The following is a 14,236-nucleotide window of genomic DNA, read 5'->3' on the forward strand; positions in this document are numbered from 1 at the left end:
TGTTCTACTACTTATATCCTTCTGATTGTACATAGATTCTAGTTCTTTGCGCTTAATAAGTCAATCCTTTGACCCCATAATGTTCTATTGCCCTTGTACTCCCCTGGGATCCTAACAGCAACGCTAAGGAATTGCAATACTTTTGCAATATACAGTAAGAAGTTGTGCAGGTAAGAACATGCTTGGTAACAACTCAGGTAGAATGGAGCTTAAAACTTTGGTCAAGATTGGTGTGCTAATTCCATCACATAGAATGCTAGATATGCTCCTTTCGACTCATTGAAGCTGTATATGTGACGCGTGTCTTTTTTAATGTAGGCGAGGACCGCACAAGAATATCCTGCAGCGGCTTTGATGAGCCTTAAAGAGCACATCCAGGCACTTTTCGATCGTATTGCGTGCCTGATGGCACCAAAAACCTTAGATAATGTTGTGTTCGATTTGAACGGAACGGGTTCACTTCTCTGTTCTTGTCTCTGGCCGAAACAATCCGAGTAAAACAGACCTTCATCAAACCTGATATTTCAATGATCTTTCAGGAATCTTGTATACGATCTGGTTAATCAGTCATGAAGAGATTCAAGCAGTATTGATGTGATAGCCTCCGGACACTGGACTGTGTTATTCTGATTCTCATCATTCATGGTAGGGACCTTGCTATGATGTCTATTAGAGCACGAAAGGTTGGATGGATACTGTCTTGACACAGAGACGTTATGAGAGGAAGAAAAGGGAGCAGAATAGACTAGTCAGAAGGTCGGTGAAGACGAAGGTAATGTTTCTCTGGTGAGGTGATTTCTGAAAATTCAGAAACCGATCTGAGCAGTCAGTAAGACAAAACCTCCAACGGGCTACACGTTGCATGTCTTTATTCTGGCCCCAACGTGGAATTAAGGGCAGGTTAGATAAGTTAGATGCCCATTGCAGAGTGAGAGACACGATACTGCTGAAGGCTATGTCGTTGTTAACTGCTCTAAACTTTGACTGCAAGCATTGTACTACCACTCTCTTTGGAAATCATTCACCGCCCTGGAATCTCACGTACTTCTCCAAGCCACTCCAAACTCCTCAACACCACCCTTCTGATTTCTGAATTAGTCCAGATACTCTTCGCTGAAGCTCTTGACCATAGTTGCAAGTTTTTTGAGCTCCGCGATATCATGGAGCACTTTCTCCCTCATTTCCAACATCTCACCGAGATGTTGAAGAGTTGGCTCAGCCCTGAATTTTCTAGCTGCCTCTGAGAGTTTTCCCATCACGACGAGATTGTGTTCTGAGGTTGTAAGTTGTGCATCAACAGTCTTGAGATCTTTGCTAAGTCTGGCTAGCTTTTGCTCGTAGCAGGATTTATTGTTTGGAGCAGCTTTGGTTGTGTTGGCATCGTTCGTAGGTGCTTCCGCAATCTCAGTGGTAGTGCCCGGATTGGCCTCTGCGTTCGTGCCCATGTTAACGTCAGGTTTGGATTCAATGTTGGTATTGGCTTTGTCGTCAACTTTAGTAGTTTCCATCGCCGCAGTCAGCCCTTCAAGCTTGGCCTCTTCAAGCTTAGCAACTATGTTTGTCTTGATCACTTTGAGCGTGTTACAGGTGTTCTCAGTCACTTCTTGCACAACTTTGAGCTGCTCAAGAGCGTTCGCTGCATTCTCTGCTGGTGATGCACTTGGTCTGAAATGAGGCTCGATTGTACAACCTTCTGGTCCCCATGGGCATGCACAACCTAGAGAACGATGCCGGATTAGTTCACCTTTGATTCAGGAATCATATTTGGATGACGTGTACTGACCGGGGGCCATGGCTGATAATGAGAAACTCGTTTGTCTGAATATGTTCGTCGATGCTGCAGTTGGAGATAGTGAAATGGAGTTTACATGCAACTGCTGATGTAGTTGTATGATAGAATTGTCAACTAGATTCTGGTGAGGTGTCAGAGCAAGCTTATAAGTAGGTGACCGTACCAAGAAGTGTTCCCACAGCATCACAACTATATCCATTACCGTGAATAACCGACAAATATACGTAAAATAATTCCTGCGGTTCTGGCTGGATCTCATATGTGCTTTTGTGCCTACCTGGCTATTTACCAACGCTCACGAGTAATCTTCAAAACACATCTTAATGGTATTTGTTTGGCTTGTGAGGCAGAGCATCAAGAAAAAGGGATGCTATAAAATAGTACCATGCCACATGCAGTAAAATGTCCGTGGGCTTGTCAGTATGAGGTCACCCAATAACCCGACTGAGAAGAGTAGCCAGGAGACAGGAGGCTAGTGTCTTTGATCTGGGTATCCTGTCATCTGTGTTGCCAAGACCCAAGCCCCTGGATCCTGATTACCAAGCATCTATCATCGATCTTGGTGTCGTGATTTGGCTGATTGTCTACCGTAGACCGTCTTCTCAATACAGGTCATGCAGCGCATGGTCTTCCTCCCAGGCCCCAAGTACTTCATTGCCAGAAACATTACCAGCTCCCCCTTCCGCTGCCGGCCGGAATCTCTGTCTCTGTTCTTCCTCATCAAATTTTGTCCAGATTGCTCGAAGCTCATCTTCTTTAGACAGACCGCCAACCACTTTCTCTCTACCTGACTTGAACTTGGAAGGAGCTTCCAAGAGACCGGAAGGGTGCTGCGCTGATGTGATTGCTGCAGGTTCGAGCGATCTGAGTTGCGTGACACGCTTTTGTGGGATAACGTACTTTGCGTGGTCTTTTTTGTTTGGTTCAGATTTTGCCTCACACGGATCATTTCGTAGGTTGGGACGAGGGTCTACACTGGAGGCTTTCAGACTCTCAAGGTGTGAGCGGGTTTCGTTCTGCAGCTCCAGGATGTCTGAAGGTCGAAGCGCACGCCCTTGAGACCAAGGCGGAGTTGGAGAGGACTTGCCATTATGCGCCGCAGTGGATGAATCTTGAAGCTTTGAAGTAGCTCCATCTTTTGACATATTGTCGACTCAATCAACTAATTTCTCGATTGTTTTCGTGTATTTTGAGTTTAGTTGAACCTTGTGAACCAAATCTTGCGTCGCTGTGTGTGAAATTCCAAGCAAAAGGTTTATATGGAACGACAATAGAGAAACATATCTTGACACAATGTTGCAAAGAAAGAATGTCATTCTTTTGTGGCAGACAAAGAAACGCAAATCAAGAATACACAAGCAATTAGTACCCAAATCATCTCGAAATCATACGTCACTGTGCCCTGCATAACAAATGGACAAAGGTCAAAGGGTGGTTCTTGAGCATTACATGTAAGCTGTTGGTCATGATCCCTCACTCAAGAACTGTTTAATTTGGACAACAAAGCTTGCCTGTTTTGATCTTCGGCTTGTCCATATGACTTGCACAAAAATAATTACCTTCTCCTCATTATAGTGAGCAATGTGCGAAGATATCTACACACAAAACTGTAAGTGCTCCAAGCCATAACTTGTGGGGTACATGATTTTATCAGTCCCCAAAAGTGCTCACTTAGATAGTTTGCCATCCTCAAGGGTGGAAAGAGGATGATCTCTGTGTTCACAGCACGTGCAAGTAGCAATTGTTTTCAAGGTAGAAGTGAAGAATAAAGATAAAGCGGAGTGAATGCATTGAGGTTGAAACTCCGATTGAAAGAGAGTGGGAGCCAAGACAATGCTTGGCGTTCGTCAACCTCCACTTAAGGTTCGTAGACAGCAAGTTGTTCTATCTAATTAAGGGGCAGCGTGAGTAGATATACGTATATTCTGCCTGTACCGTACAGCGAAGTTAGAAGCGAAACTGGAGGAGAAGTTGGCCAATCAAATGCAGGCAAAACGCAAGGGTTACAGGTAGAAAATGCAACCAATGAGCGCTCACAACGTCTGACAAGTGTCAATATTCTCGACGACTCGAATATTAGACAAATAGGCCTAGAAAGCAAAAGGAGACCTCAAGCAGAAGTGGTTTGTAAGTCTATTGGTCTAATATTCTGGTAGGTTTGTTTGCTCTGACTCATAAAACACCCATTCAACTGGTACTATAGTTGCACCGACGACTTACAAGCACGAGTACCTTGCTGAACTAGTCAACAGCTTGAAATAACACTATGGCATCAAGCTGTTATCCTGCTTTCTCAAACGATAACAACAAGGATAACAACGAGAACATCTTGCGCCGTGATCGTTTAGGCGGCAAGGGATGTAGCGTGCCTCTCCCCATATGAAAGCCTGATATCATGTCAGTCTTCTACAATCCTGTAGTGTAGAGGAAAAACTGACCGGCCTGAAGTAGGATGCCTCCTCCATATTCATGATGCAACCCACCTGCACCTGTTCCACCACGGAAAGCAGCTCCCCTCTCCTCATGTCAACCGCACAGCCTGCGATGTGGTCGAAGTCTTTTTGGTCGGATGGATTGCTTACAAGAAGTTCCTGTATAAACAGTTCCAGCAGTTTTCATCTTGCACTCCTCCTTGGTAGGTCCACGAAGATCTGGTTCTCAAAGCCCATGGCAATCACGCCATGTTGTCGAGTCTCCAAGGCGTATTTTTGTTCCAACCACCATGACTAGCGACCTGCCCATCTGTAAACGACTGAACTGTGCTTTGAAACAGTTCAGTAGCTTTCTTTCCCATGATTTCTTGGAGCTTTGGGACGAGGACAGAGCCCCGTCAATCCCGTCATAGAATATCATGGATGGTTGCTGGCGCTCCGCTTCCTCGAACGAGGCTTCCGGCCATCGTCACTAGATGGAGAACCATCTGTATGCGATCTGTGACTGCTTTGACAGGATGAACCACCACCTGGTCTAGTGGGACTCTTGTTTGGCGTAGTGAAGGTGTTCGTGCGAGATCGTCTTGGAACAGACATAGGTCTCGGGGGCTTCTTGCCGTTGTGCATCGCATGGAGCCGTTCTCTGTGCCACTTAGGAGTCTTACCAACTTTGAACAGCTTAGAATCCTGGTAAATCGTGTTTGCAGTATTTTCAGTTAACAGATTCCACGTGTTTTCTATTACTTCTTTTGGTGTTGGTCTGAGATTTGAATATCAGCATATACTATTTTAATCACTCCATGGGAAAACTTCTTACCGAGTCCATTCACCGATCCGATCCCTAGGAGTATGCTATTCATAGCCTGGAACTGAGGTAGTGATCAGGTTTGCATCTTCAGCGGCTAGGCCGGTATCCTGCACCGAATCTTGACCGCGCCTTGGCACCCCGTTTTTGCTGCCTGACTCAGGAATTAGTCACCCGGCTCAACTTCGGCTCACCCTCTGCTCAGGCCGCCCTGCCACTGCTCCTGCTGCTTACCCTCTTGCCTTCTATCCTGATGCTGCTTAGGGGACCCAGTCTGGCTTCATTTATACTTAATCCCGCTTTTGAACCCTTATTATTATTAATAACATGTTTTGTCTATAGTTGTTATCTCTTCGAATTTTTGATTAGTTTTATGCAAAGGTCTAGTAGCCTAGTTTTAGGGCCTTTAGAGGGGATTTTGTATTGAATTCATATATATAGTGTATCTAGACTTATGTGTTGTGTCTATCTTTACAATACTCTGGCTCAGGCAGACATGACAAGACAGAATCTCATGCTTGGCGATAAAGGACAACCTCATGTCAGAAAAAGCGACACCTTTGCAATACTTTCTTCTTTTGGATGTTTCCCTCTCTCCTTTCAACTGGTGGCGAGGGATGCCGCTGGCTCTCTTGCACGGTCGACGTCTAGTATAGAGCCCCGTAGTGTCGTTGCATCCATTACAGACATCCTTCCTGTTTGCCAGCCTTATTGAGTCAAAGGTTGAGTAGGTATTGGTTCATATCATGATGAGGGACTACTCGTCGGAACGTTGATGAACGAAGCAGGCTTAGATAGTGGCTCTGAATCATGTCCTCAAATCCTAGCCTTCTTGACCCAACATCTTCGAGCTCGCACGAATGTCACATCGTTATCTCCATTTTAATCGCGCTAACCGGCTCCCGGCATTGGGAAATAGCTAAATAGAAGAGATTCGTCAGTCCTCGAACTGTGAAGTTCGTTGTGCAGCAAATACGAAGCTGATCAATTGTCCACACAGCCTGACCAAGGCAGGACCTAGCCTTGTACTACGGGGGGGCCATAAGTAATGTTAGCTCCACGCTAGTAACACCATGTAATTGCCAAGATAGAACGCCACCAAACCGCTCGATTAGGACTAATCTGGTTCCTTATCTTATATCAAGTATGCCATCCTTCTGCATTCATCACTGCCCAGCACCTCTCTGGCATCGACTTGAGGAGCTCAATAAGATAGCTCTTAGGGACCGTATTCTAAGCTGCCAACGTGAAATTCGTTGAATTCAAAAGAATCTATACGAAATTCATCGAATGTAACGCGTAGAATCGATAGAAACGCGTAGAGCAGTGAGGTTATAGCGCCGTACAAGAGGTTCTGTCAAAAGGGCGTTTCGTGAGAATTTTACTAGCGCGGAGCTAACATCACTTATGGCCCCCCCGGAGTATATGCTGATCAAAAGAGACGCGTGGCTGGACAGCCACAAATGCACCAATTCCACAAACAGCAAAGGCAAGTCGTTTGTCAGCTCTCGGCATTGCTGGAAGCTGACCTCATCCTGTCAATTTTCACATGGCCGTGCATGATATCCCATACTCTGTACGGAGTACATAGCCATGAGGCTGGCAGTCTGTCACATTCTGCTTGGTGATTCTTATCATGTCAGCAGGGGCCAACTGCTGCGTGACACGAAGCATCAGCCATGCACAGTTGAACAAGGTCTGCTAGAACAACTTAACCCCTAATGCTTGTCAACGCCGAAGCATGTGAGATTCAGTTGTTAACGAGGAACTCGGAAAGTACATTGCGTTGAAGATAGCTGAGCAATACGAAGGGATAACTTTGCATAGCCTTCCGGCAGAGAGATTTCGCAGCTCATTGGTTAGCTTGTCAACAGGGGCGCGATGTGCTGGAGTAAAAGCAGGCTTGCATCTCTCAAGCTTCCCAGTATCCATGTGAAGGTGAGTCCAAGTCCGAGGACTATCCATCTTGTCGATCTCGACTCATTGTCGTTGTAGCGCTGTGTCTCATTCCTGTCATCGTCCTCCTAATACTCCGGTTCCCCTGCTTGCTTCGCTAAGAAGTATTATGTAAAGCGGGAGTAGCATAACATCGGAGTGTTGACGGTCCACAGTGCACCTGGTAGTACTCGTACAGCTTTCTGAAATATGCTCGAAAGGGGTCAGATAGTCTGGATGTGGTTCTACTTGCATTCGATAAGGTGGAAGTCTGGATACAACCCCACGTAGATCTGTACTCATACCGACCTACTCCTTCTCAATGCGATATCATTCAACTTTGGCATCTTGAAGCCCCATAAATGGCCAACCAGCCCCCTCAAAAAAAAGTATAAAACAAAAGAATTAACGCATTCCCCACCAACCCAAACAAAGTCCTCGGCTTCTCATTCCTCAAAACCTCCTCCGGAAACCTCTCCTCCGTGTAAAACGTAACCATCAGCTCCCTCGACAACTTCCCCCCTGTCGCCGCCGTATTCAAAAGCGACACAGACTGCAGCAAATTCACAAACCACACATTAATAGGCAATCCTGGGGATCCAGCCGCTTTACTCTCCTTACGTCGCCGGACGTACGTCTTTGCAAGCGATTTGACGGTAACCGGGCCGCCGTCGGCGTCAGCGAGGAGAGCTTGCAACATGAGTGGTTGGAACGTGTAGTTGTCTCCCTGGCGGAAGTCGAGGCGGGTGAAGGAGGCGTCGTGCTCGATTATGTTGTGTTGGCGCATGTCAGCGAGGTTGAAAGTTTTGTCTTTGTGGACGAGAGGTTTGAGGCTGTTGGTTAGGGCTGATGCGAGGGGTTTGTCCATGTGGAGGGCGGACATGAGGGCGGTTTCGACTTCGGAGAGAGTGATATTGTTGCCATTGCGGGGGCTGGCGGTGTTAGTTGGTTGAGGGCGCTGGGATGCGGACGTACAGCGTACAGATATCCTTGGTTTGCGAGGGCGTTCAAGCCTGGGCAGGGACCACGTGTGGCGATGTTGCCGCGGATGTAGGAGTGGTTGTCGCCTAAGAGCTGTTTCACTTCTGGCTTTTGCTGCCGGGACCCGAAGGTCAGCATATTTGTCAGGCAGCTAGTTATATCTAGATACATTTTTGTGCATGTGCAGGTATGAGATACTGGAGATGTATAGTAAGACTATGATGTTCGCGGGCAGGGAAGAAAGTGTTGCTTAGACGTCTCCAAGAGAAAGTGGATACACGGAGTGCATCTCGTATCTGAAAACTCCGTGCGTTTCTTGAAGGAATTGCAGTGCAATTATTGATTCTAATTACCTCGTATTGGTAAGTTGGGGATGTTCAGCTGAGCGGAACGCAGCGAATCAGAGAAATTGGATTATACTACAGTACCTTGCTGAAGTATTCGTAGCACAGCACTAGTACTTTTGCAGACAAACAGGCCTCAAACGAGACAGCTAATCTTTGAAAAGCTAAGAAGCTCTAGGCACTGATGTGGCGCTGTATCTAAACTAGCTGCTACTAACGCGGTACTACGAATACTTACTACGGTACTGGGCATAAGTAATCGTAGCATGGCGCTAGTAGCAGCTAGTTCGGATACAGTGCCACATCAATGTCTAGAAGCGTATTTGGCCATTGTTCATATCAATTGGCCACACCAGTACCGCTAACTGCTCAAGGCTTAGATGTCTGGTTCACAGCCTGTTTTGATGAAAATATACTAGCACCGTGCTACGAATACTTGTGCCCAGTACGGTAGTATGCCTCCCCGGTAGGAGTCTACCCCAACCTTCAGCCCAAAAGCCTTCAGCGAGGTCCAATCTTGACTTACAACGGGAGGATGGCTGGATTGGTTACACAAAGCTGATCAATTTTCGACAAGCTTTGTTCTTATCATGGACGGAAGATGTTGATTGAAGGCCGTAGCTCGCTGACGAGGCGGAGGACAAAAGCTGCGTGATTGTTTAAATCAACTCCGTCCGAACTGCCTTGATCGGCTCACCCTCTCTATGGTAAGCCTCTCTTGCTGCTAACAACTCGAATCTTGGCAGTCCACTTCTCATATCCTGCTTCATACAACAACTTGCAAGGAGAAAAAAAGTCTGGCAATGGAGTCAGGGCCACCCACCTTCAAGCCGACGCTCTCCCAGCGCATCTTCATTGGAATTTTCACGTTCGTCAACTCATACGTCCCATGGCACAAGCTCCCCTCGCTCCTCGGTGCCCTCAACCTAGAGTCGTTGCGCACCGAGCTGCGTGCTCACAATCTGCATGATACGTACGTATCTGGTGACTTGCAGGGCAACACGATTAATCAGCCCCTGGAAGACAAGCGGTTCATTGAAGCACGTCACTCAGATGGCAAGTTCAACTCGCTGGATTTGCCGCTCATGGGCTGCACAGGCATGCGATTTGGACGGAACTTTCCGAGGAAATTTTGCCAGAAGCCGACAGAGGAAGATCTCTTGAACCCAAATCCTAGGCTGGTCAGTGAGCGCTTCATGGCGAGGAGGTCTAAGGGCTTCGTTCCTGCCACGACTCTGAACTTGCTTGCTGCTGCGTGGATTCAATTCCAGACCCACGACTGGTTTCAGCATGAGATTGTACGTGTTCCCCTGCAAATATATGTCATCTGCATGGCTTTTCATAGGAGTCGTACTGCCAATGGTATCGCTAACTCTAGAAATCAGAGTGACGAGGTCATCAATGTTCCACTCCCTCCAGGACACAATTGGCCCAAGGAAGACATGAAGTTGCGGCGCACCAAGCCGGATGGCATACTCGACCCATCTGATATCAAGTGCCCTGGATACAAGAACATCAACACAGCATGGTGGGACGGCTCACAAATTTACGGCTCGAGTGAAGCTGTCACACAGAGCCTGCGAACCACACACCCCGATGGGAAGTTGTTGTTCACGAAGAAAGGTAAGGAGAACTTCCTACCCCGCGACAGCGCAGGGAATCCCAAGACTGGATTCAACGATAACTGGTGGATTGGCATGGAAATGCTGCATACGCTGTTTGCAATGGAGCACAATGCCATTTGCGACATGCTTCGTCGCGCACATCCTGACTGGACTGGGTAAGCTGACGCGAGGATCTTAAATGAACACTAAACTTACCGAATTACAGAGATCAGATCTTTGACAAGGCTCGCCTGATCAACTCTGCGTTGATGGCCAAGATCCACACCGTGGAATGGACTCCAGCCATCCTAGGGCATCCAACTCTCCAGATCAGCATGGCTGCAAACTGGTGGGGCATTGTCGGCGAGACACTGACCAAGCTGGTCGGCCGAATTTCGAAGTCAAGCGAGGCCATTAGCGGCATACCCGGCTCTGGTGTTGACCACGCTGGCACTCCGTATGCTCTTACTGAAGAGTTCGTATCGGTGTATAGAATGCACTCGCTCCTGCCTGGTAAGCCTGACGGTCGCTCCGTCGCTCCTGGGTTTATGACATATGCCACACAACCCATTTATTAATGTCCTTGCTTAGATAACATCGCATTCTTCAGTGCCACCACCGGCAAGCATGACTCAACCGTTCCCTTCGAAGAGACCACCTTCAATAAGGCGCAGAAACCCCTTGACTCTGGCCTCTCCTTCGCCGACACCTTCTACTCCTTCGGCATCAACTACCCTGGCGCTATCACCAACAACAACTATCCTGAATTCATGCGCAATCTGTCTACGCCCGACGGCCAGCTCCGAGACCTTGGCACCGTAGACATTTTGCGCGATCGTGAGCGGGGCGTACCCCGCTACAACCAGTTCCGCCGGCTCCTACGCATGTCAGTCCCGAAAACCTTCGAGGAGCTAACGGGCGGTAACGTGGAGCTCGCACGGGAGCTGCGCGAAGTCTACGGTGACATCGAGCTGGTCGATACACTGGTGGGCTCTCACAGCGAACCGCTTCCGCAAGGCTTCGGATTCAGCGACACGGCGTTCCGTATCTTCATCCTCATGGCGAGCAGGCGGCTGAAGAGCGACCGCTTCATCGCGGGGCAGTGGAACGCCGAGACGTACACGAAGGAGGGTTTCCACTGGGTGCAGAATAGTGGCATGAAGGACGTACTGAGGCGGCATTTTCCAGAGTTGACGGTCCATTTGGAGACGAGCAAGAATGTGTTTGCGCCGTGGGAGAGGTTGAGCGAGTCGATGAAGTACGGAGGTATTGAGACCAATATCCCAAGAGCCGAAAGTCCTTTGCACGTGCAGTAGAAGCTACTGTCGCCATTGATTAGGTACAGTGTTTAGCTTGAAGAGAGCGAAGAATAGTTCGAATTGGATAAGTAGGCAGGGATTTACTCTCTCTCACCGCTTGGGCGAGCCCCACTCCTTTCGCGAGCCGCTCTCGAAATAGCCATGCTAGGTACTGAAGTAGCCCTCGTTATTTGGTGGGAGACGACCATTAGTGAGTAGATCTCGTCGCTGCGGAAGCTCCGCCGAATGAGTACAGCGGACTAACAGCAGACTATTAACCGGCTACGGTCAATTCAAAATTTTGAAATTCGAAAATCAAATTTCAAAATCTATGTTGAATTCCCTGTAGAGGGTGCCGCTAAGAAGGTGCCCCTAAAAGGGTGGGTGCCTTTAAGAGAATATCCTTAAGAGGGTGCCCTTAAGAAGGTGCCTCGATAGATTTTTTGATTTTCCAAAAAAAATTTGTTTTTTCAAAAATTTTGAATTGACCGTAGCCGGTTAATAGTCCGCCGTAATACAGATTCACTTGCTCCTTCCAGCCGACCTGCACGTTGGACGTGTCTGACCCATCTACTATGTAATTAAATCTACTACCCAACACCTACCAACCACAGCTTCAGTCATTAGGTTGAATGAGGTCCTGGCCTGAAATTGACATATTGGAACTGTTCTAGAGGCTGGAAGAGTATATAGCGTCGATCATTACATTGCGTGTTAAGAGGTAATTCTCTTCTTCATAATGATGTTCGCCAAATATTCATGTCCCGAACTCCCTTTTCCTCGACAACTTCCCTAACCAAAGGTTCTGCACTGTGACGGGTAGACGGATCTTGTCTAGTCCAGTGACCTGGATGCTGGAAGCATGCCAACGGCATGCTGCCCGACTATAGGATAATCCACAAGGATCTAGCTCTTGCTTCACCGGCCGCCCATAGTACCGTCCATCGCATGGCACGCTAGCTCAGAACTGCAGTGCAAAATAAATAAGGTGGGTCTTGTTCCAGAACACTCTCCCGAGATATAGGCCAGGAGAGATGTGGCGGATCTCATCGCGTACCCAGTGCGCAACGAAGGAGGTCTGAGAGTAGTCGAGGACGATGCATTCCTTGCCATCGACCCAGCTCGGCTCGCGGATGATGCGAGCGAGGATGGCAGCCAGGCCGAACACGGTGATCTTGTTCACAAGGACCATCTTCTGTGCATCGAAGATCTTGCCCTGCCAGGCGAAGAGGTTGATGAACTGGGCGATCTCGGGCGTGAAGGTGGTGCCAGCCGCGACGATTGCCGTCCCTTCCGCCTCGCCGTTCGGAATCGGGCCGGCTTCGACGCTGGCGAAGAGGTCGCCGAGCTCGGATTCGGTCATGGTGAGCAGCTTTGCGACATTGTAGGCCATTGTGGCTCTCTCTGCCAGATTATGGGAGCTCTGAACAGGAAGGAAGACTGGACAAGTGATGGTGCGGATGAGGTGGTTGATGATAGTGTTTTTGCGAGTTTGTGGACACCAGCTACACTAGCTAAGCCCGTGGCGGCCGGTCACAAACATGAGTCTTGATGTTGAACAACATAGATGCACCTAACACGCTATTGTGATGTTTTCGAGGCAGCCCCATGTGTGTGGCTGACGTAATCGGGGCGGTGACTTGGTGCGTCGGCTGGGTTTGGGTGTCCGGGCAGGTGTCTCTACACCAGGGGGTATGCCTGTAGCACTTCTATCTAGGGCTTAATGCGGCGATTGCGTTGGTTGGGCCGAATGTTGGTGGCATTTATCATGCTGTCCGTGGCTTCTAAAATACGAGGTGCGACCTCGAGTAGGTGGCACCAGACCTGAAGGGCTCCACGATGACCAGCAGTTCTCTCTCATTGGCCGGGTAATTTTTCTATGCCAGCGTGAGCGCTTGTGACGATACTGCTGTGATGCGTCCTTGTTGAGTGAGGATTGTTGCGGCTGAAATAGGCTGTCCTCTGCGTCCAATCGCGCAGGTTTCTGTTCGTGGTGGCGGCGAGTCGTAATCGCTAAATCCATGATGCTTGTTATGTCGTGATCTAGCTATATCAAGGATTTACATCGTGTCGGGTGAAATTCAAGAGCCTAAGCTATTGAGCTTTGAGTTCAGGATGAACAAGCCTTGGGGCCAGTGTCACGTAGGATACATTAGCTCCGCTTAGCGCGCTCATAGCTTAACCTCTGTTGCGTTCTGCAATTTCTCTCTTATCATCATCCTCGATAGATTCAATCAAATCAATTGAAGCCATTGCAGCCAGTTTTGGCCTAGCGGGCGTAGATGGCAGATAAGGAGGAAAGCTAGGGTGCGCAGCAACTGACCGGGACGGGGTAAATGTACCCGAACATGCGTAGCACTTCACTTAGTAGCGCCTCTTCTTCGAAGCTGTATATTCAGATACTGACATGAGATTCGTATACTGGTCAGTATGGGCGAACAAGATATTGTCCACTGAGTGTTGGATCTTGAGACCACCTAGATACGGCAGATCTATATAGCAACCCAGTAGTGGGAAGGATGACATTAGATACTGTGATTTGCTAGTGGAGTAAGCGGCGTTGATTGCATTCCATAAAGCCAAGCATTGCTATGTGCTGGCAGACTTCTTAGCAGGAGAAGGCCCTCTAAAAACTATGCCTAAATTACCATCAATGTGTGCTTAGTTTCAGCCTAATCATCCTAATCGTGATATGATCTAGTTTACATACTATTATGCAGCTAAACATGTAGAATCTAATGAAATTATGTTATTTAGGACGTCATTTTAAGAAAATGACGGTCAAATTATGGCTAAATTATGGTCATTTGAGCCTCCTGACGATCCTTAAAATAATAAAATGTCTGCAAAATAACTAAGGACCAATACCGCGTTATTTTTAGAGCCCTTCTTCTGGTAAGTTAGTATGAGAATTGAATTCAGACCAGCTTCCTGGTAAGCGCAGAAGCTAGATCTTCCACATAACATGCTCAGGAGAAGCAACCCAGGAGGACGACTGCCGTTGCTACAATGACCTGCGTAGCTCGGCGGTCAGAGGTCAGAGGC

At 48.0% G+C, this 14,236-nt stretch overlaps 5 protein-coding genes across 5 annotated transcripts; 1 reads left to right on the forward strand and 4 right to left on the reverse strand.

Annotated features, from left to right (window-relative positions):
• Positions 1 to 1,094: 1,094 nt before the first annotated feature.
• On the reverse strand, positions 1,095 to 1,793 carry EPUS_06857 (uncharacterized protein; the record flags this gene model as incomplete). The annotated part of the gene is made up of 2 exons (XM_007787463.1): positions 1,095 to 1,717; positions 1,784 to 1,793. The coding sequence occupies 2 exons, from the start codon at positions 1,791 to 1,793 to the stop codon at positions 1,095 to 1,097; spliced, it is 633 nt and encodes a 210-aa protein (XP_007785653.1).
• A 601-nt stretch (positions 1,794 to 2,394) lies between these two features.
• Positions 2,395 to 2,937, reverse strand: EPUS_06858 (uncharacterized protein; the record flags this gene model as incomplete). Its single annotated transcript, XM_007787464.1, has 1 exon — positions 2,395 to 2,937. One exon carries the CDS (start codon positions 2,935 to 2,937, stop codon positions 2,395 to 2,397), a length of 543 nt encoding a protein of 180 aa, XP_007785654.1.
• Positions 2,938 to 7,410: 4,473 nt separating this feature from the next.
• Positions 7,411 to 8,083, reverse strand: EPUS_06859 (uncharacterized protein; the record flags this gene model as incomplete). Its single annotated transcript, XM_007787465.1, has 3 exons — positions 7,411 to 7,517; positions 7,586 to 7,896; positions 7,947 to 8,083. The coding sequence occupies 3 exons, from the start codon at positions 8,081 to 8,083 to the stop codon at positions 7,411 to 7,413; spliced, it is 555 nt and encodes a 184-aa protein (XP_007785655.1).
• Positions 8,084 to 9,092: 1,009 nt separating this feature from the next.
• Positions 9,093 to 11,209, forward strand: EPUS_06860 (uncharacterized protein; the record flags this gene model as incomplete). Its single annotated transcript, XM_007787466.1, has 4 exons — positions 9,093 to 9,587; positions 9,675 to 10,069; positions 10,120 to 10,406; positions 10,485 to 11,209. The coding sequence occupies 4 exons, from the start codon at positions 9,093 to 9,095 to the stop codon at positions 11,207 to 11,209; spliced, it is 1,902 nt and encodes a 633-aa protein (XP_007785656.1).
• A 943-nt stretch (positions 11,210 to 12,152) lies between these two features.
• On the reverse strand, positions 12,153 to 12,584 carry EPUS_06861 (uncharacterized protein; the record flags this gene model as incomplete). Its single annotated transcript, XM_007787467.1, has 1 exon — positions 12,153 to 12,584. One exon carries the CDS (start codon positions 12,582 to 12,584, stop codon positions 12,153 to 12,155), a length of 432 nt encoding a protein of 143 aa, XP_007785657.1.
• Between the last annotated feature and the right edge of the window lie 1,652 nt (positions 12,585 to 14,236).

This window comes from Endocarpon pusillum (genome assembly GCF_000464535.1).
Source record: "Endocarpon pusillum Z07020 unplaced genomic scaffold C681263, whole genome shotgun sequence".
NCBI lineage: Eukaryota > Fungi > Ascomycota > Eurotiomycetes > Verrucariales > Verrucariaceae > Endocarpon > Endocarpon pusillum.